Source organism: Lucilia cuprina, chromosome 5 (genome assembly GCF_022045245.1).
Source record: "Lucilia cuprina isolate Lc7/37 chromosome 5, ASM2204524v1, whole genome shotgun sequence".
Taxonomy (NCBI): Eukaryota; Metazoa; Arthropoda; class Insecta; order Diptera; family Calliphoridae; genus Lucilia; species Lucilia cuprina.
This window is the reverse complement of record NC_060953.1, coordinates 47364985-47386597: the sequence shown is the minus strand read 5'-3', so window position 1 is coordinate 47386597 and position 21613 is coordinate 47364985. Positions and strand designations below refer to the sequence as shown.

At 33.2% G+C, this 21613-nt stretch overlaps 2 protein-coding genes across 2 annotated transcripts in view; one reads left to right on the top strand and one right to left on the bottom strand.

Moving 5' to 3' along the window:
- Positions 1–11064, top strand: part of LOC111685345 (peroxidasin) — a 15241-nt gene extending 4177 nt beyond the window's left edge. Inside the window, exon 4 of the mRNA XM_046951304.1 lies at positions 8053–11064. Within this exon, the coding sequence (XP_046807260.1) occupies positions 8053–10684 (2632 nt within the window). The 3' untranslated portion in view covers positions 10685–11064. The remainder of the gene's footprint in view (positions 1–8052) is intronic.
- LOC111685344 (acyl-coenzyme A thioesterase 13) lies at positions 11058–14069 on the bottom strand. Its single transcript, XM_023447600.2, has 2 exons — positions 13872–14069; positions 11058–11487 (listed from the first exon to the last, which is right to left on the bottom strand). Exons 1-2 carry the CDS (start codon positions 13959–13961, stop codon positions 11146–11148), a joined length of 432 nt encoding a protein of 143 aa, XP_023303368.1. The 5' UTR covers positions 13962–14069; the 3' UTR covers positions 11058–11145.
- Positions 14070–21613: the final 7544 nt, after the last annotated feature.

The window sequence follows — 21613 nt, the reverse complement described above, 5'->3', positions numbered from 1 at the left end:
ATAGATAGATAGATAGATAGATAGATAGATAGATAGATAGATAGATAGATAGATAGATAGATAGATAGATAGATAGATAGATAGATAGATAGATAGATAGAAAGATTTTGTGAAAAAAATAAAAACATTGAATATTTGATTTTTAGTGAGTCTAATTTATAGTAAAAAATTAACTTTAAGTGAAAAATCGAGTATCCAGAGAAAATTGGAACTATTGTGAAAAATAGCCCTATTTGAGAGGATAAAATCGCATATAATCTATCAGCAAGAGTTAAACTACGACATCGAAACCGATACCCTTAAGCAATAAGCCACATAATTATAGACTAAAGACAAAATTACAATAAAAAAACGTATTTCAAAACATTTTTTCTTCATACGTACATGAAGCCTTTTGTAAAAAAATGCATTAAAAGGAAATATTAATAAAATAAAAAATAATATAAAATTATTCGAGAAAAAAACGTGCAGAAAAACAAAAGCTGAAAATTTAATTAACCAGCGCACACGGCAAAAAGTGTTAAAATGTGGCTGCTACTGCTATTTTTATGGCGGTTATACTATAAAGGCCACAAATACGAGAATAAGTTTTAGTATAAGGAATTAAAGAAAAAACATACATACATTAGCAACGACCAGGAAAACTTTTTTTGTAAAAAAAATGGAACATTAAACATTATCAAAAATAAATCTACAAAAATAATGCTGGTAAAATGCGGTTTAAATCTCATATTATACTTATATTACGTTCATATACAGTTAATTTTTTATTTTTCTTTTTTTTAACCCCAATTCTAAAAATACATTATGGATTCTAAGTATTTTGTGTGTTTTTTTATGTGAAAATTCTTTGCTCTAAAAATGCAAACTTTTCTCATTATGTGTGTTTGTTTTATGCGTTGCCGAGTTATTGAGTGAGTAGTGTACCTTTAGGTTACACTGCATAATGTATAAATGTTGCACGAATATTCAAATGACTTCCTTTGCCACCATCATCAGCCCCAGCACCAGCCCCATCCCTATGTCAGCATTATCATCATTTGCGTTTGTATGCTGCAGCTGGATAAACGTATTGTTTTGGGATTTAAGTGTATTGTATATTTAGCTTTTTAGTTTTTCATTTATACTCTTGCAAATTGTTGTTTTTATTGCTTTGTTGCTATTATGCTAAAATTATATATATCCTTTAGTTAAGGACTGTGCACAAGTTGCAACATAAAGTCAACGACAATGATTTGTAATTTATATATTGAAAGTTTTTTTTCTTTTGTTCGCAATTAGCAGGTGTGTAGGTGGTAATGGTATTAATGCTTTAGGAAGGAGATTTTGTCCAGTTTCGAACCATGTTTATTCCTTAATATTGTTCAGAAATTATAATTCTTAAGGAATAGGTTTCATCAACGATTCTCAGATGCTGATTTTCGACGTGAATATAACCCAATGATAGAAATTCTCACTTCAGTATAATCAAACCACGAGAATCTTCAAGTAGTACGCATAGCTGGAGCCTTTAAGGTCATCAAGTTATAGGAAGATAGTTACCACGGGACATGATTCTAGTCCTAAATGAATACAAACTCATCCAACAAATGGATCAGAATCCCTCTTTGATGAACCGATAATGTGACAAACAAAGTAGGAATTCCAAAGTCAATAATTTCAATAATTCCCAGGACAAATAGTCGCGTAGAATGTATCAATATATCCTGTTGAGATGGCAACAGCACCAAGGAACTTCCCCAAAGCGAAAAAGGCATACTAGATATGTACTAATCTCTAGTTCCATTCTCATGATCATAAATATCAATCTACGGGATGACAGGCAACCATTTAATACTAACCAGCATATGCCGATGTCCCATAACGCGATCGGCGTCCCAAAATCGATCGGGTTCAGGCTTTGTACACAGACTTGTTCGAGGAGAGAATTATCCAACCCATTAGGTTTGGGATATATCAGTCCTTAAACCAACATTCTCTCCCCGCGAAGGAACCTCAACCAACTGCCGGGGCATAGTTTTTCGGGCAACTGGCCACCCGTAGTACCAGGTTATGCGGTGCTCTGGTTTGACCTATTTCAATCTATGCAAGGACTGTACCAATTTAAAGTCCCGGTCAGACTGAGGTATTGTTAAACACCTCTTTTCCACGGGATTGCAACAACAACAAGGTGGAGGCTTCACCAAGGTAACACTTGGTAACGTTTGCTTAAACCCACACTGATATATACATACGGAGACAACGCGTGCATGTCGCCGAGTACGATATTCGTGTTCTATTGGAAATTAGTATTGGAAGATAAATTGTATTGGAATTTAGTATTAGTCTGGATCCAATTAATGACCTTTTCGTTTTACCGATATTATTATACCAACTTTATTTCGTCGTTATTTACATAGGAGATAAAGTGTTGCCCTTATGTTGTACAAAATTCTCTTTGTCCCTTTCATCCGACTTTGCTTAGGTCTAGGATATTGGTAGCTCTCAATTTCCTTTATTCTGCGTAGTTGTGTTTCGATTACAGGAGAAGTTTCACCATAATAATGCATTCGTGCTCACTCCTACTTCTTGTGGAATATAATAAGGTCTCTCAACTCCACGTAGGTCTAACGGTCACGAAGACAGTTTAAGATCAATCTCTTGAAACATTGCGTGTATCTGGATTCATAGTTATTGGTTTCAATTATAAAACAGAACGGAGAAGTCTAATTCCATTACCATTTAGTATCAGCATTAAGCCCTAAATCTCCATAACCCTTCGCTCCTGTTGATTAAATTCAGATCATATTCTCTATTTGTGGTTACGTTGATGAGTTTGATTTTCCATCCTGGCTTATCGGTTCAGCAAGTGATCACTTCCACTCCTTGTGGAATAGAATAAAGAATCCTAACTCTAAAAGCATCTTACGGTCACGAAGACAGTTGTTCCAAGTTGTTCGTTTCAATATCAGAACAGAAGGGAGAGAAGTTTTATTCCATTACCATTGAGTTGTCAGACCTAAGTCTCAACAACATTCGCTCCTGTTCATTAAATTCAGATCATATTCTCTATTTGTGGTTTCGTTGAGAGTTTAATTTTCCATCTTGGCTTATCGGTTCAACGAGCAACTAGTTTTGCTAGCTAGGGAGCTATACCACCGATGACAGATCATTATATTCTGGTCTATTAGTGACAGGATATTCGGCTTGTAAGAGAATAATAATATTGTATTCGCCCTTTCAAAAAATCACTTCCACTCCTTGGGATGTTAAAGAAGGTTTAAAGATTCACACAGAGAAATATACACGCCTGGTACCAAAATGACACCAAAGTGTTTATAATTTTTCAATAACATCCGATATTTAAATTTCATACACATCCGTTGTCGAAATGTTAACAAACGTGATAAGCTCACTATTGACAACAATCTGTATAAGTAGAGGGACAGTAGACAGCCTAAACAAACTCCTTTACAAAACGTTAGACATTTGCGTCTAAACACTACGATCAACTAAGGGTCATTACGAGTATGAACAATATTTTTAAATTATAGGACATTGCTAAGGAAGGACTTCAAATTGTTCTCTTCATTATCAACACTAAGTCAAGGAAACTTTAACTCATTACTGTTAAGTGTCAGCATCAGATCTTAAGCCCTCACAACCCTCCGACCCTGTTGGTAACTTTAATTTGTGCTTTATTTTCTTAAAAAGGATGTTAGTTTATTACACTATAACTACTACACACCAACATATAAATATTATTTTGTACTGCTAAGTGCAAGTGTAAGTTATGAAAATATTTATGTAGACAACTAAACCATAGAAAAGAATATCATATTCTGTGTTTTTTTTCCGGGGGTCTGTTAATATTGTCATAATCATAAAATACTTGTAGAAGAAACAAGAAGAGCAATAGCAACAACATATACCACAACAATATCTGTTCATATGCTCGTTTATTATAATAAAAGGGCGTCTTTTGTCTCTGAAATCTTACATCCGTTTCCTTTTTCATAATTTTTTTTTTCCAGTTGCATCTTTTCTCTTTTTTTTTTTTTGTCATTATGTATATTTTAGTTGTATTGTTTTCTTGCTCGGCAAGGGAAAAGATTTGCTTTCCTTATATTATAAATCTAAGATTGTGGCTTGTATAAACACAGTTGGAGTTTTATCCCTAGCCATAGTATTAGCACAACTTAATAAGGATATTAATTATGAAAAGAAGAATTTATGTATATAAGTTAATAATGTTTAAAAAAAAGAAAGTGTTTTTATAATAAAACAGTTAAAAATATATGTTTTAGTTTAGAAGTGTTTTTAATTAAAAAAATAGATTAATGTATTTTACAGCAACATTTAAGTGTTCACCATCTGTTGGCTGTTGCATGATAATTTTATTTCTTTTCAATTTCACCAGATAAATTTTGTATGTTTAAACGTGAATGCACATACATACACACATTTGTATACATTACAACAAACGTACATTTACCGACATTTATATTTATTTTAGTTTATTCTTTAGAGAATTGTATCTACATACAAATTGTTGTAAATGTCAAACTCTGATTTATAGTGATAATGACAGGATAAAGTATGTTATAAAAAATCTATAAAAAATATAAATATATTTATTTTAAACCAATATCAGGTTGCATTCAAATTGTATACTATGATGGGATGTTAGTTTCCTGAATTGAAATTTGTAGACTAATATTTTAAAATATGTTTGAAAAAATGTTAGAAGAAGGAAGGTCACCAACAATAGTTATAAAATTGTTGAACGTATAATCTTTATGCTAAAGATATGTAAATAATATTTATAATTATGTAACTGAAAGAATTATTTATGTTCTTAAATTAAGTACAGTTTAACATCATTGGATACAAACAAAAACAATTACCAACAAAGTTAAAGGAGTCACAACTTCACAACTTAAAGACAACTCTGAACTCTACATAGTCTTGGAAATTCAATTGGTTAAAGATGTGGAAGTCTGTGAAGAACGTCTAAGGCTCATGTGCTCTTATGTTAAGTGCTATTTAGATAAAAATCCAAATACAAACGTTTGCATTTTAGATCTAAAAAGAAAGATTGGGAAATTCCATACACTATAAAAAGATATCTAGTTGATCTGATATTCCCAACTCTAAGCAAATATTTTTCAAATACCTGCTGGGAACATCTGAAAACTTGAAATACCTTGATATCCTATTTTTGAGAAACTCCAGAAAAAAATTAAATATTTACCAACATCTTTAATATTTATATAAAAATTATTTAAACAAACTCCATTTTTAAAAATAACGAGTTCCGCGCTCAATTTCGAAAATCAAAACGAAGATAAATTATTAATATTTAATAATGTCAATCCGGTAGCCGTAATTGGCTTAATCCTAATGGTCGTAATTGAAATTGACAAGTGGGAAAATACCTTAACATCAACTCAATTCTAACGGTTTTGAAAAACACGAGTTGGAAAATAACTACCTACGCTGACGACATTACTATTGCAGTTGCTGGTAAAGATCCAAAGATTCTGGTTGAAATGTGAATTGGTACTAAAATGGTGTCTTAATTGTGGTCTAGGAGTCAATCCAGCCAAAACATCACAAGATCCCATGATTTGCAACTCTTAAGATAAATTAAACTGATATATCTAAATACTTGGGTCTAATTTTGGACAGTAAACTCAACTGGAAGTTGAACACTGTTAACAGGGCTTCCAAAACGGTCATTGCAATCTACGGTTGTAAAAAGAAAATAAACCTAAACTGGGGCTTAAACCCTAAAAACATATACTGCATATATCATCATACCAATTCTATTTTATGGTGCGACGATCTGGTGGCTAGCTCTAGAGAGGAATACTCAAAGGAGGAAATTCTAACGCACCATGGTAACAGGAGCAGTGAAGACAAAACCGTCAAAAGTGCTCTTTACTATCCTAAACTAGGAATCATCCGACATAGAAGGCATGGAAGCATAAAACATATGGTCATGCCAAAATCTTAGAAAAAATAGGCATGTAAATACTGAGCAACTCCTAAGATAAATGAAACTGCACTATCACTGTATGATAGTGGAAAATACTTGGATCTAATTTTGGACAGTAAACTCAACTGGGAGTTGAAATAGCCAATTCATAATGGATGATGTTATTTAAATATTCACTGATGGATCAAAAAGACACGCAGGAGTAGGATGTGCTTCCTGTCTAAAAATTGCTGTAGAGTACATACAGTATTATGGGATATCTAACAGGGAAATCCACAGATTAACTTATAGCAAAGCAGCCATTAAATCCCTAGATAATGTGTATACCACGTCGAAAGTTGTCCAAGAATGCCGATCGTCTATCGAGGAGATAGCGAGATTAAGTAATTTTGAAACATCATGGAGCTGTAAAAGAAAGGTTTCATTTTTTCTGTCGCTCATTTGGCGATCATATTCGATACCAAGGGAATACGAATATCCTACTGCTTACGGGAGTTGGTAATAAAAACTGATGAAAAATCTACCACAATTAAATTGAAGATCAGATTTCCAGCCTTAAGCCTACATAAAGAAATATACAATTCCGAGTATTTAAAGGACTGTTAACATTATTTATCTTTGTAATGTGGAAACGTTATTAGTTAATGTGACGAAAATGATTTATATCTGCAAATTGGCTAAATTATTTTTGATAATAGTAGGTTTTATTTAAGAAAGGTGCACTCAGAAACCATAAGATTTATTTTGATTCCCTTTAAAAATTCAAGATTCACAAAAGAAGGTAGGTAAAGAATGGAAATATTATTAAGGGTTTCAAACTCTTTAAAGAGTAGATCCAAGGGCAGAGAAACAAAACTCCGTAAGAACGAAAGAAGAAGATAGGTAAAGAATGAAGACAAGTCCATTATTAAGGGTTTTAAACCAGTCTGTACTTTTAACAAAGAAATGAAAGAGAAACTCTATATCCACCTATAAAGCCCTGTCGAAAAAGTGACTAATTCCCTCGAAATCACCTAGTATACTACGAGGGTTAAGTATATGCGAAAAGTATATAGAAAAACTCCTCTGTGATTAAGATATAGCATGGAAATGGCAAACAACTTCTTCTTGTATAATTTGTTCTATCTATTATGAAATGGTTTCCTTGAAACATATATTTTATAAAGTACAACTAAAATGCAATCATTTTTGTTAAAGCTTTGGAACGATGATAAGTAAAGACCATGTGGTATTCCCATGACTATGTCAACGACTTATCTCCTATGTTATCAAAATATATAAAACGATACGTTTCATTTTAACATTATCAAGTCTGCAGAAGGGTTCCAATAATCCCATGCTACACCTACTAGACTGTAATATGGACAAAAACATAACTATTTATATGGCAGACAAAATACTTTTTTTATCTAGTTAAGAGTTTATTTAAACTATATACACAAGGGTATTAGTTCAATCAGGTGTAAATAAAAACCATAATACTTTAAAAAAGTTTTTTTTTTCAAAAAATTATTTAAAGAATTTTTTCCATTTACCATAATAAAACTTTAAAATTGTAAAGCCCCAACATGGTGAGTGTATTTTGCAATAGCATCTGCAACAGATGTACTGTGTGTAAGGTATTTAAACAATATAGACATTGTTATTGTTTAATTAAGTTTAAATTAAAGTGTGGTTATTTCAAAAACTCTATCTATATAGAAAGAACGACAAGGACAATAACGAGCATTGTAAAAACAATCAAGTTAACTTGAAATCTTTTTTTTTATGCTGTAGACCAAATAAACACACAATAGATTTTGGTAAAGGATGTTGTTTAGATTGTGTACTATTAGAGTGTGACCCCAATCCAAGACCAACTTATTTAAGAAATGGTATCTTAGAATGAACTAATTTGAGAACTTTAGTTTCGTTGCATACAAACGGAGCCAACCTATAGTACAGGCAAAGAATAGTATATTAAAAACTTATTTATATATAAATATTGTCCTATGGTTATTAACTATTGCTCTTATTAAAACAAAGTAAAACCTAATAAATCTTTAATAAAATTTTTTTCTCCATTTTTACAGACATAATGAAGATGTAGCTCCGGGTGATCGTTATGTACGCATAGCTTTCGAAGAAGCAGCAAAGGAAATTGATTTGGCCATTAATAACACTGTAGATATGCTGTTTACAAATCGCAATCGTACTAGGCCCAATGGCGAAAGAGCACCACCCAATTATGGAGATTTATTAAGAGTTTTCCGTTTCCCAACCGGAGAAGCCAGACAATTAGCCAGAGCTGCTGAGATTTATGAAAGAACTTTAGTTAATATTAGAAAACATGTTTTGAAGGGTGATAATTTAACTATCGAAAGTGATCAGTATAAATTTAAGGATCTTTTATCACGAGAACATTTGCATTTAGTGGCCGAGTTATCGGGTTGTATGGAACATCGTGAAATGCCCAATTGTACGGATATGTGTTTCCATTCGAAATATCGTACACTAGATGGTACTTGTAATAATCTTTTACATCCCACTTGGGGAGCTTCCCTAACCTCTTTTAGACGTATAGAGAAACCTATATATGAAAATGGTTTCAGCATGCCTATAGGTTGGACTAAGAATAAATTATATGCTGGCTTTCCCAAACCCAGTTCAAGATTGGTTTCTACTACACTAATATCGACAAAAGATATAACGCCAGATGATACCATTACCCACATGGTAATGCAATGGGGTCAATTTTTAGATCATGATCTAGATCATGCTATACCCTCTGTAAGTTCCGAGAGTTGGGATGGTATTGATTGTAAGAAAACCTGTGAATTTGCTCCGCCCTGTTATCCCATTGAAGTGCCACCCAATGATCCTCGTATTAAGAATAGACGTTGTATAGATGTAGTACGTTCAAGTTCAATTTGTGGTTCTGGCATGACTTCCGTATTCTTCGATAGTGTTCAGCATAGAGAACAAATTAATCAATTGACTTCGTATATTGATGCCTCACAAGTTTATGGATTTAGTGAACAATTTGCCAATGAATTGAGAAATCTTACCACCGATGATGGTCTCTTAAGAGTGGGTGTGCATTTCCCCAATCAACGTGAAATGTTGCCATTTGCTGCACCTCAAGATGGCATGGATTGTCGCCGTAATTTAGATGAAAATCAAATGAGTTGTTTTGTGGCTGGAGATATAAGAGTTAATGAACAAGTTGGTTTACTGGCCATGCATACCATTTGGATGCGTGAACATAATCGCATAGCTAATGAATTTAGACATGTGAATCCTCATTGGGATGGTGATACTATTTACTATGAGGCCCGTAAAATAGTGGGAGCTGAAATGCAACACATTACCTATAAACACTGGTTGCCCTTGATTATTGGCGAAAGTGGTATGGCTATGTTGGGTGAATATAAGGGTTATGATTCATCTATAAATCCCAGTATTGCTAATGAGTTTGCTACGGCCGCTTTAAGATTTGGTCATACTATTATTAATCCTATATTGCATAGATTGAATTCCTCATTTGAGCCCATACCTCAGGGTCATTTGCCATTACATAAGGCCTTTTTTGCTCCCTGGAGATTGGCCTATGAAGGTGGTGTAGATGCTTTGATGAGAGGCATGTTTGCGGTACCAGCTAAATTGAAGACACCCGATCAAAATCTTAACACCGAATTGACCGAAAAACTTTTCCAAACTGCCCATGCTGTAGCCTTAGATTTGGCTGCTATTAATATACAAAGAGGTCGTGATCATGGCATACCCGGCTATAATGTCTATCGTAAATTCTGTAATCTTACTGAAGCTAAAACTTTCGATGATTTAGCTGGGGAAATTGTCAGCAAAGATGTAAGAGATAAATTAAAGGAATTGTATGGACATCCTGATAATATAGATGTTTGGGTAGGAGGTATTTTGGAAGAACAAGTTGAGGGTGGCAAAGTAGGTCCTCTATTCCAGTGTTTGCTAGTAGAACAGTTTAGACGTTTGCGTGATGGTGATAGATTTTATTATGAAAATCCCACTGTTTTCCTGCCTCAACAATTGGATCAAATTAAACAGGCCAATTTGGGTCGTGTGCTCTGTGACAATGGTGATAAGATTGAAGATATGACCGACAATGTTTTCATTTTACCCAGCCGCCAGGGAGGTTATAAGAAATGTGAGAATATTCCTGGTATAAATCTGTATTTATGGCAAGATTGTGGTAGTTGTAGTAGTTTGCCGCCACTCTTCGATACCTATATACCACAAACATATACACACAGCAGAAATAAGAGATCTCTTAATACAGCAGGCCAATCCGAAACTTTAGCAGCAGAATCCAATAATCATTTAGAAGAACTTTGGGATATTAATGAGGAACGAGTAGGAGGTCTAGAGGAAGTGGTTAGTAGTTTCCAAAAAGAATTGAAAAAACTACACAAAAAAATCCATAAACTAGAGGAAACATGTGATAGTTCTAATGCCAACACCAATGCCAAACCAACCAAACGTAATCATTGTGTTGATGATAATGGCACTACACGCTTAAACAACGAAGTCTGGACACCGGACTATTGTACCAAATGTGAATGTCGACGCGCTCAGGTTACTTGCACAAAAGAGAAATGCGGTGAAGTTCATTGTCTACCGGGCGTAGATCCCATAACACCACCTATGGCATGTTGTCCCCACTGTCCACCCACTTTTAATAAAAACTAAGCAATTGAAATCCCAATTTTTTTTATTAAGAACAAAAAGAGATTAACAGTTTTTAAAAATATTGTATGATGTTTAACATTTTTTAAACTCTGAAAACACAAAACAATTTCTGAAAATTATTAATTTTATGCACAATAACTTAGTTCAAATGAATTAAACCAAAAAAAATCAAATACTAACCTTAATTTTAAGATTCTTTAACACTTTTAAGAAAATTAAAAACAAGAACACAATTATAAAACCAAACACAATGAATGGCCAAACTTAAACCAAAATAAACAAAAAAATAATATATATAAACGTACTATATAAACAATTATAGACAACTAATGTAATGATTTGAAAAAAAAATAATAATAAAATAAAAATTAAATAAGATTTAAACATTGTATTTCTCGAACAATAGTTTTATTCAATTTTCAGTTCATATTACTTTAAACGCAATTAAATCTAAACAACATTTATTTAAAATCAACATATTTCGTGTGACTACCTTTGGCAATTATAGAATTATCTTTCTTATGTTTTAGTATACACTCTAGAAAGGCAAGTTTCTTACCCGCCTTTAATAGATTCGCATCGATGAGCACATCATCACCTTCTTTGGCTGCCTTAAGATAATCAACACTTATACTAACCGATACGCCAGGATGACAGGGTTTAGACATGAGTGCATAAGTGGTGACCATGTCTACGAGTGTGGCGGTAAAACCACCATGTAAACCACCCATACGATTGAGATGTTCACGACTTACTGTGAACTCTGCTGAGCATTTTCCATCACCACCACTTGTTATTTTGACCTGTGCGTAGTAGTAGTAGTCGTAGTAAGCGAAAATAAGAAGGGGAAAAAAGTTGAATTTGTTAATATTGAGAATCGTTAGAATGAAGCGAGATGATGTGCTTTAATATTCAATGAGAATGAGTTCATTTAGTTAGTTACTAAATAAAAATTTTGATACCAGTTTAAAATTAGAAAATAATTCGTTCAATATGGAATATTATTGAAACGGAATAACTCAACTATTGAAAGTCATTATTATTCAAATAATGTTCAACTTAACGGATTGCTTGAAGCCCCTATAATATCGAATCAAACTTTAGATTTATTTGTTAAGTCATCAAGATGTACTTGTAAAGCTCAAAGAAAGAAAGACTTTTAGAAAACCAAGATTGGACCAAATTGAAAGGTTAGATCAAATTGAATGATTAGACCAAATTGAAAATAAACAAGTTAGAGCTCTTTATTCGGCTGTGCCGAATCTTATATACCCTTCTCCATGGTGTGTTAAAAGAACAGTCAGTACCAAAAAATTCTCTTTTACATCACTTACTTCGGGCTCAACAAGGCTTAATTTCATGTTTCTAGATTCAATATTATAGAAAATTCAAAAATGTGCCTTTTGAAAAACGAAAAAGTACCAACAAATAGTTAAAAGTTCCATTTTATAGGTTCTCATCTAATTGTAGAGTCTCTACATACTTAATTTCATATTTCTAGGTACAATATTATAGACATTTCAAAAAGTACCTTTTGTACAAAGAAAAAGTACCAAAAATCCCATTTGATCTGTTCTCTCCAAATCAGGGCTCTACATACTTAATTTCATGTTTCTAGGTGCATTATTATAGAAAATTCAAAAAGTACATTTTGTAAAACGAAAAAGTACCAAAAAATACCCTTTGATGTGTTCTCTCCTAATCCGGGCTCTACATACTTAATTTCATGTTTCTAGGTTCATTATTATAGAAAATTCAAAAAGTACTTTTTGTAAAACGAAAAAGTACTAAGAAATCCCCTTTGATGTGTTCTTTCCAAATCAGGGCTCTACATACTTATTTTCATGTTTCTTGATTCATTTTGAAAACGAAAAAGTACCAAAAAGTCCCCTTTTATGGGTTCTCACCTAATTCCGAATCTACATACTTCATTTCATATTCCTTTTATTCAATATTATAGAATATTCATTTCCCATTTTATCGATTCTCACCTAATTCAAACTCTACATACTACTACATAATACTAGTACTACTAACTTAAGCCAGGCTCCACATACTTAATTTAATGTTTCTAGCCAACAACAACACACTAGTGCTGCTCTCGCTATGCTAGTCTTGCTCAGTTGCTCTTGCTCTGTTTTTCTGTAATTCCTGTCTGAGCATGAATAAAAAGTCTTAAATTTTGATGGAATTTTTAGAGGTTGTCTCGAATTTTTGCTCATGTCTCCGTTATTTATGGACCGATTTTGATGATTTTAATTAGCGAAATTCTCGAAAGCATGTCTAACAGAATTATTGAAGATTCGGATCTAACCGATATCTGGAGTCCTCTAAAAACTGATTTCAACAAACATTCAGACGTTGAGCACTTAATCAACTCCGCTACCTATAAGGATCCAGAATGCATACGCTTTAATACAAACGGAATGACAATCTTATCTTATCTCACGAAGGTGAAGCGTATATAAAGTCTACTGAATGTCATTAATATACAAATAATGACCGAATTAACTGGTTGCTTGAAGCATCGTAAGATCTCCAATATCATCGTATCAAACTTTCGATGCATTTGTAAAGTCATAAATAAGTATTTATTAAGCCCAAAGTAAGAAAGACTTGATCAAGAAGTACTTATAAAGCCAAAAGTAAGAATGAATTGCAGAAAACAATAGTCAAAATCTGAATATTTTAAAACTATCAGCCAAATCTATATATAGAAACCTCTTTAATTTGTTTGTTTTATCGATTAACTACCAGTATTTAAAAAAATTAATCCTTCTGAGTACACAATTCTCATAGAGCAAAACAAATTAAATGTTGGAAATTAAGAGCCATTAAAGATCTAATAGCTCCAAAATGTTCTATATCACTTTCCAATATTTAACAATTGAGTAGTTCTGTTTTAGTTTATATGAAATTATACAATTAAAATTAAATTCAAACTTAACTGTTTGATTGTATTTCTACAGTCTGTTTCAAAACATAAAAATCTTTCAATTTCCTATTTATTTGTAACACCCTGTTTTCAATTGCATAAAAAATCAAAACAAAAAACAGCTGTACTGCTCAACGTGCGAGAACAGTCAGATGTTAGTTTTTTTTCTCATGTCATTTGTTTTGATGAGAGAGAATATGAATGAAATGATTATGCGAAAGAAATTTCTTGCAAATTTTTCTTTTAACATACCTTTTCTAAATGTTTTTCGAAACCAGTTGAACTCTTAATAATATCTGTTATATGTTTAATAAATTCTGCACCTTTTTTGCGAGTACCCATTATTATTTTATTACACTTTAAAGTAAAATTTAACTAATTAAAATAATCTCTTTTTGATTTGGCTGTGTTACGAAAGAAAGCTAACCGTACTGTGAGAATGTAAATTAAAAACTGTCAGACGTAAATGAAATGTGTGGTAGAAGAAAACAAAGTAATAGTATTGCCATATTGTAAGCTATTTTTATTGTGATTTAATGAACAGTTTTATTATGAGATTTGTAAACTATCAAATTATTAGTTTTCTCAATCAGTACAATGCGTATTAAATGTTATGTTTCAATCACAAATTGCAATTAAAAATAAAAATAGATTTCCAAAAAAAGATTTCGTTTCACTAAAACAAAATTTAAAAATTAATAGTTAAAGAACGAAAAAATATCAGAAAGGTTTTCCTTATACATTATTTTTTAATAAAAGCCCACTTTCTAGCTGAACTAGAGGCGCTAAAGCGAAAAAAATTGTGATCACTTTTATTTCCCATCAAAAACCGGATTTGGAGTGAAAACATAAAAATCTATTTTTTGGATAAACTAGAGGCGCTAGATTAAAAATAAATTAAATCTGCGATTACTTTTATTTCCAACCACATGAAAACATAAAATTCCATTCTCTGGCTAAACTAGATCACTGTGATCACCTTTATTTCCTACCAAAAATCTATCTTTTGAATGAAAACATAAAAGTCCGTTTTCTGGCTAAACTAAAGGCGCTAGGACAAAAATAAAGTAAATCTGTGATCACTTTTATTTCTCACCAAGAAGCAGGTTTTTGACTGAAAACATAAAACTCCATTTTCTGGCTAAACTTTAGACGCTAGAGCAAAGAATAAAAGAAATCTCTGATCACTTTTATTTCCCACCAAATAAAGCACCAAAGATCGTGTTTTGAGTAAAGATATAAAAGTCCACTTTCTGGCTAAACTAGAGGCGCTAGAGCAAAAATAAAGAAAATCTGTGATCACTTTAATTTCCCGCCAAAAAGCGGGTTTTTGAGTGAAAACATAAAAGCCCATTTTCTGGCTAAACTAGAGGCGCTAGAGCAAAAATAAAGGAAATCTGTGATCACTTTAATTTCCCGCCAAAAAGCGGGTTTTTGAGTGAAAACATAAAAGTCCATTTTCTGGCTAAACTAGAGGCGCTAGAGCAAAAATAAAGGAAATCTGTGATCACTTTTATTTCCCCCAAAAAGCGGGTTTTTGAGTGAAAACATAAAAGTCCATTTTCTGGCTAAATAGGCGCTAGAGCAAAAATAAAGGAAATCTGTGATCACTTTAATTTCCCGCCAAAAAGCGGGTTTTTGAGTGAAAATATAAAAGTCTATTTTCTGGCTAAACTAGAGGCGCTAGAGCAAAAATAAAGGAAATCTGTGATCACTTTTATTTCCCCCAAAAAGCGGGTTTTTGAGGGAAAACATAAAAGTCCATTTTCTGGCTAAACTATAGGCGCTAGAGCAAAAATAAAGGAAATCTGTGATCACTTTTATTTCCCACCAAAAGCGGGTTTTTGAGTGAAAACATAAAAGTCCATTTTCTAGCTAAACTAACGGCGCTAGAGCAAAAATAAAGGAAATCTGTGATTACTTTTATTTCCCACCAAAAGCGGGTTTTTGGGTGAAAACATAAAAGTCCATTTTCTGGCTAAACTAAAGGCGCTAGAGCAAAAATAAAGGAAATCTGTGATCACTTTTATTTCCCCCAAAAAGCGGGTTTTTGAGTGAAAACATAAAAGTCCATTTTCTGGCTAAACTGTAGGCGCTAGAGAAAAAATAAAGGAAATCTGTGATCACTTTTATTTTCCTAAACTGGCTAAACTATAGGCGCTAGAGCAAAAATAAAGGAAATCTGTGATCACTTTTATTTCCCACCAAAAAGCGTGGTTTTGAGTGAAAACATAAAAGTCCATTTTCTGGCTAAACTATAGGCGCTAGAGCAAAAATAAAGGAAATCTGTGATCACTTTTATTTCCCACCAAAAGCGGGTTTTTGAGTGAAAACATAAAAGTCCATTTTCTGACTAAACTATAGGCGCTAGAGCAAAAACAAAGGAAATCTGTGATCACTTTTAAAAAGTGGGTTTTTGAGGGAAAACATAAAACTCCATTTTCTGGCTAAACTATAGGCGCTAGAGCAAAAATAAAGGAAATCTGTGATCACTTTTATTTCCCACTAAAAAGCGTGGTTTTGAGTGAAAACATAAAAGTCCATTTTCTGGCTAAACTAGAGACGCTAAAAATAAAGGAAATCTGTGATCACTTTTATTTCCCACCAAAAAGCGTGGTTTTGAGTGAAAACATTAAAGTCCATTTTCTGGCTAAACTAGAGGCGCTAGAGCAAAAATAAAGGAAATCTGTGATCACTTTTATTTCTCAACAATAAGCGGGTTTTTGAGTGAAAACATAAAAGTCCTTTTTCTGGCTAAACTAGAGGCGATAGAGCAAAAATAAAGGAAATCTGTGATCACTTTTATTGTCCACCAAAAAGCGTGGTTCTGAGTGAAAACATAAAAGTCTATTTTCTGGCTAAACTATAAGCGTTAGAGCAAAAATAATGGAAATCTGTGATCACTTTTAAAAAGTGGGTTTTTGAGGGAAAACATAAAAGTCCATTTTCTGGCTAAACTATAGGCGCTAGAGCAAAAATAAAGGAAATCTGTGATCACTTTTAATTCCCACCAAAAAGCGTGGTTTTTGGGTGAAAACATAAAAGTCCATTTTCAGGCTAAACTAGAGACGCTAAAAATAAAGGAAATCTGTGATCACTTTTTTTCTCAACAATAAGCTAAACTATAGGCGCTAGAGCAAAAATAAAGAAAATCTGTGATCACTTTTATTTCTCAACAATAAGCGGGTTTTTGAGTGAAAACATAAAAGTCCTTTTTCTGGCTAAACTATAGGCGCTAGAGCAAAAATAAAAGAAATCTGTGATCACTTTTATTTCCCACCAAAAGCGGGTTTTTGAGTGAAAACATAAAAAACTAGAGGCGCTAGAGCAAAAATAAAAGAAATCTGTGATTACTTTTATTTCCCACCAAAAGCGAGTTTTTGGGTGAAAACATAAAAGTCCATTTTCTGGCTAAACTATAGGCGCTAGAGCAAAAATAAAAGAAATCTGTGATCACTTTTATTTCCCACCAAAAATCGGGTTTTTGAGAGAAAACATAAAAGTCCATTTTCTGGCTAAACTATAAACGCTAGAGCAAAAATAAAGGAAATCTGTGATCACTTTTATTTCTCAACAATACGCGGGTTTTTGAGTGAAAACATAAAAGCCCATTTTCTGGCTAAACTATAGGAGCTAGAGCAAAAATAAAGGAAATCTGTAATCACTTTTATTTCCCACCAAAAAGCGGGTTTTTGAGTGAAAACATAAAAGTCCATTTTCTGGCTAAACTGGAAACGCTAGAGCAAAAATAAAGGAAATCTGTGATCACTTTTATTTCCCACCAAAAAGCGGGTTTTTGAGTGAAAACACAAAAGTCCATTTTCTGGCTAAACTAGAGGCGCTAGAGCAAAAATAAAGGAAATCTGTGATCACTTTTATTTCTCAACAATAAGCGGGTTTTTGAGTGAAAACATAAAAGTCCATTTTCTGGCTAAACAATAGGCGCTAGAGCAAAAATAAAAGAAATCTGTGATCACTTTTATTTCCCACCAAAAATCGGGTTTTTGAGAGAAAACATAAAAGTCCATTTTCTGGCTAAACAATAGGCGCTAGAGCAAAAATAAAGGAAATCTGTGATCACTTTTATTTCCCACCAAAAGGCGGGTTTTTGAGTGAAAACATAAAAGTCCATTTTCTGCCTAAACTATAGGCACTAGAGCAAAAATAAAGGAAATATGTGATCACTTTTATTTCCCACCAAAAGCGGGTTTTTGAGTGAAAACATAAAAGTCCATTTTCTGGCTAAACAATAGGCGCTAGAGCAAAAATAAAAGAAATCTGTGATCACTTTTATTTCCCACCAAAAATCGGGTTTTTGAGAGAAAACATAAAAGTCCATTTTCTGGCTAAACTAGAAGCGCTAGAGCAAAAATAAAGGAAATCTGTGATCACTTTTAAAAAGTGGGTTTTTGAGGGAAAACATAAAAGTCCATTTTCTGGCTAAACTAAAGGCGCTAGAGCAAAAATAAAGGAAATCTGTGATCACTTTTATTTCCCACTAAAAATCGTGGTCTTGAGTGAAAACATTAAAATCCATTTTCTGGCTAAACTAGAGGCGCTAGAGCAAAAATAAAGGAAATCTGTGATCACTTTTATTTCCCACCAAGAGCGGGTTTTTGGGTGAAAACATAAAAGTCCATTTTCTGGCTAAACTAAAGGCGCTAGAGCAAAAATAAAGCAAATCTGTGATTACTTTTATTTCCCACCAAGAGCGGGTTTTTGGGTGAAAACATAAAAGTCCATTTTCTGGCTAAACTAAAGGCGCTAGAGCAAAAATAAAGGAAATCTGTGATTACTATTATTTCCCACCAAAAGCGGGTTTTTGAGTGAAAACATAAAAGTCCATTTTCTGGCTAAACTATAGGCGCTAGAGCAAAAATAAAAGAAATCTGTGATCACTTTTATTTCCCACCAAAAGCGGGTTTTTGAGAGAAAACATAAAAGTCCATTTTCTGGCTAAACTATGGGCGCTAGAGCAAAAATAAAGGAAATCTGTGATCACTTTTATTTCTCAACAATACGCGGGTTTTTGAGTGAAAACATAAAAGCCCATTTTCTGGCTAAACTAAAGGAGCTAGAGCAAAAATAAAGGAAATCTGTAATCAATTTTATTTCCCACCAAAAAGCGGGTTTTTGAGTGAAAACATAAAAGTCCATTTTCTGGCTAAACTGGAAACGCTAGAGCAAAAATAAAGGAAATCTGTGATCACTTTTATTTCTCACCAAAAAGCCGGTTTTAGAGTGAAAACATAAAAGTGGGAAATCTGTGATCACTTCTATTTCTCAACAATAAGCGGGTTTTTGAGTGAAAACACAAAAGTCCATTTTCTGGCTAAACTAGAGGCGCTAGAGCAAAAAAAAAGCCCACCAAAAAGCGTGGTTTTGAGTGAAAACATAAAAGTCTATTTTCTGGCTAAACTAGAAGCGCTAGAGCAAAAATAAAGAAAATCTGTGATCACTTTTAAAAAGTGGATTTTTGGGTGAAAACATAAAAGTCCATTTTCTGGCTAAACTAAAGGCGCTAGAGCAAAAATAAAGGAAATCTGTGATTACTTTTATTTCCCACCAAAATCGGGTTTTTGAGTGAAAACATAAAAGTCCATTTTCTGGCTAAACTATAGGCGCTAGAGCAAAAATAAAGGAAATCTGTGATCACTTTTATTTCCCACCAAAAGCGGGTTTTTGAGTGAAAACATAAAAGTCCATTTTCTGGCTAATCTATAGGCGCTAGAGCAAAAATAAAAGAAATCTGTGATCACTTTTATTTCCCACCAAAAGCGGGTTTTTAAGTGAAAACATATAAGTCCATTTTCTGGCTAAACTATAGGCGCTAGAGCAAAAATAAAAGAAATCTGTGATCACTTTTATTTCCCACCAAAAATCGGGTTTTTGAGAGAAAACATAAAAGTCCATTTTCTGGCTAAACTATAGCCGCTAGAGCAAAAATAAAGGAAATCTGTGATCACTTTTATTTCTCAACAATACGCGGGTTTTTGAGTGAAAACATAAAAGCCCATTTTCTGGCTAAACTATAGGCGCTAGAGCAAAAATAAAGGAAATCTGTGATCACTTTAATTTCCCACCAAAAAGCTTGGTTTTTGGGTGAAAACATAAAAGTCCATTTTCTGGCTAAACTATAGGCGCTAGAGCTAAAATAAAGGAAATCTGTGATCACTTTTATTTCTCATCAAAAAGCGTGGTTTTGAGTAAAAACATAAAAGTCCATTTTCTGGCTAAAAGAAATCTGTGATCACTTTTATTTCCCACCAAAAAGCTGCTTTTGAGTGAAAACATAAAAGTCAATTTTCTGGCTAAACTAGAGGCGCTAGAGCAAAAATAAAGGAAATCTGTGATCACTTTTATTTCTCACCAAAAAGCATGGTTTTGAGTGAAAACATAAAAGTCCATTTTCTGACTAAACTATAGGCGCTAGAGCAAAAATAAAGGAAATATGTGATCACTTTTATTTCCCACCAAAAAGCGGGTTTTTGAGTGAAAACATAAAAGTCCATTTTCTGGCTAAACTATAGGCGCTAGAGCAAAAATAAAGGAAATCTGTGATCACTTTTATTTCCCACCAAAAAGCGGGTTTTTGAGAGAAAACATAAAAGTCCATTTTCTGGCTAAACTAGAGGCGCTAGAGCAAAAATAAAGGAAATATGTGATCACTTTTATTTCCCACCAAAAGCGGGTTTTTTAGTGAAAACATAAAAGTCCATTTTCTGGCTAAACACTAGGCGCTAGAGCAAAAAAAAAAAAGAAATCTGTGATCACTTTTATTTCCCACCAAAAATCGGGTTTTTGAGAGAAAACATAAAAGTCCATTTTCTGGCTAAACTATAGGCGCTAGAGCAAAAATAAAGGAAATCTGTGATCACTTTTATTTCCCACCAAAAGCGGGTTTTTGAGTGAAAACATAAAAGTCCATTTTATGCCTAAACTATAGGCGCTAGAGCAAAAATAAAGGAAATCTGTGATCACTTTTATTGCCCACCAAAAAGCCTGGTTTTGAGTGAAAACATAAAAGTCTATTTTCTGGCTAAACTATAGGCGCTAGAGCAAAAATAAAGGAAATCTGTGATCACTTTTATTTCTCAACAATAAGCGGGTTTTTGAGTGAAAACATAAAAGCGAGTTTTTGAGTGAAAACATAAAAGTCCATTTTCTGGCTAAACTGGAAACGCTAGAGCAAAAATAAAGGAAATCTGTGATCACTTTTATTTCCCACTAAAAAGCGGGTTTTTGAGTGAAAACATAAAAGTCCATTTTCTGGCTAAACTGGAAAAGCTAGAGTAAAAATAAAGGAAATCTGTGATTACTTTTATTTCCCACCAAAAATCGGGTTTTTGAGAGAAAACATAAAAGTCCATTTTCTGGCTAAACTATAGGCGCTAGAGCAAAAATAAAGGAAATCTGTGATCACTTTTATTTCCCACCAAAAATCGGGTTTTTGAGAGAAAACATAAAAGTCCATTTTCTGGCTAAACTAGAAGCGCTAGAGCAAAAATAAAGGAAATCTGTGATCACTTTTAAAATGTGGGTTTTTGAGGGAAAACATAAAAGTCAATTTTCTGGCTAAACTAAAGGCGCTAGAGCAAAAATAAAGGAAATCTGTGATCACTTTTAAAGAGTGGGTTTTTGAGGGAAAACATAAAAGTCCATTTTCTGGCTAAACTATAGGCGCTAGAGCAAAAATAAAGGAAATCTGTGATCACTTTTATTTCCCACTAAAAAGCGTGGTTTTGAGTGAAAACCTAAAACTCCATTTTCTGGCTAAGCTGGAGACGCTAGAGCAAAAATAAAGGAAATCTGTGATCACTTTTATTTCCCACCAAAAGGCGGGTTTTTGAGTGAAAACATAAAATTCCATTTTCCGCCTAAACTATAGGCGCTAGAGCAAAAATAAAGGAAATCTGTGTTCACTTTTATTGCCCACCAAAAAGCGTGGCTTTGAGTGAAAACATAAAAGTCCATTTTCTGGCTAAACTATAGGC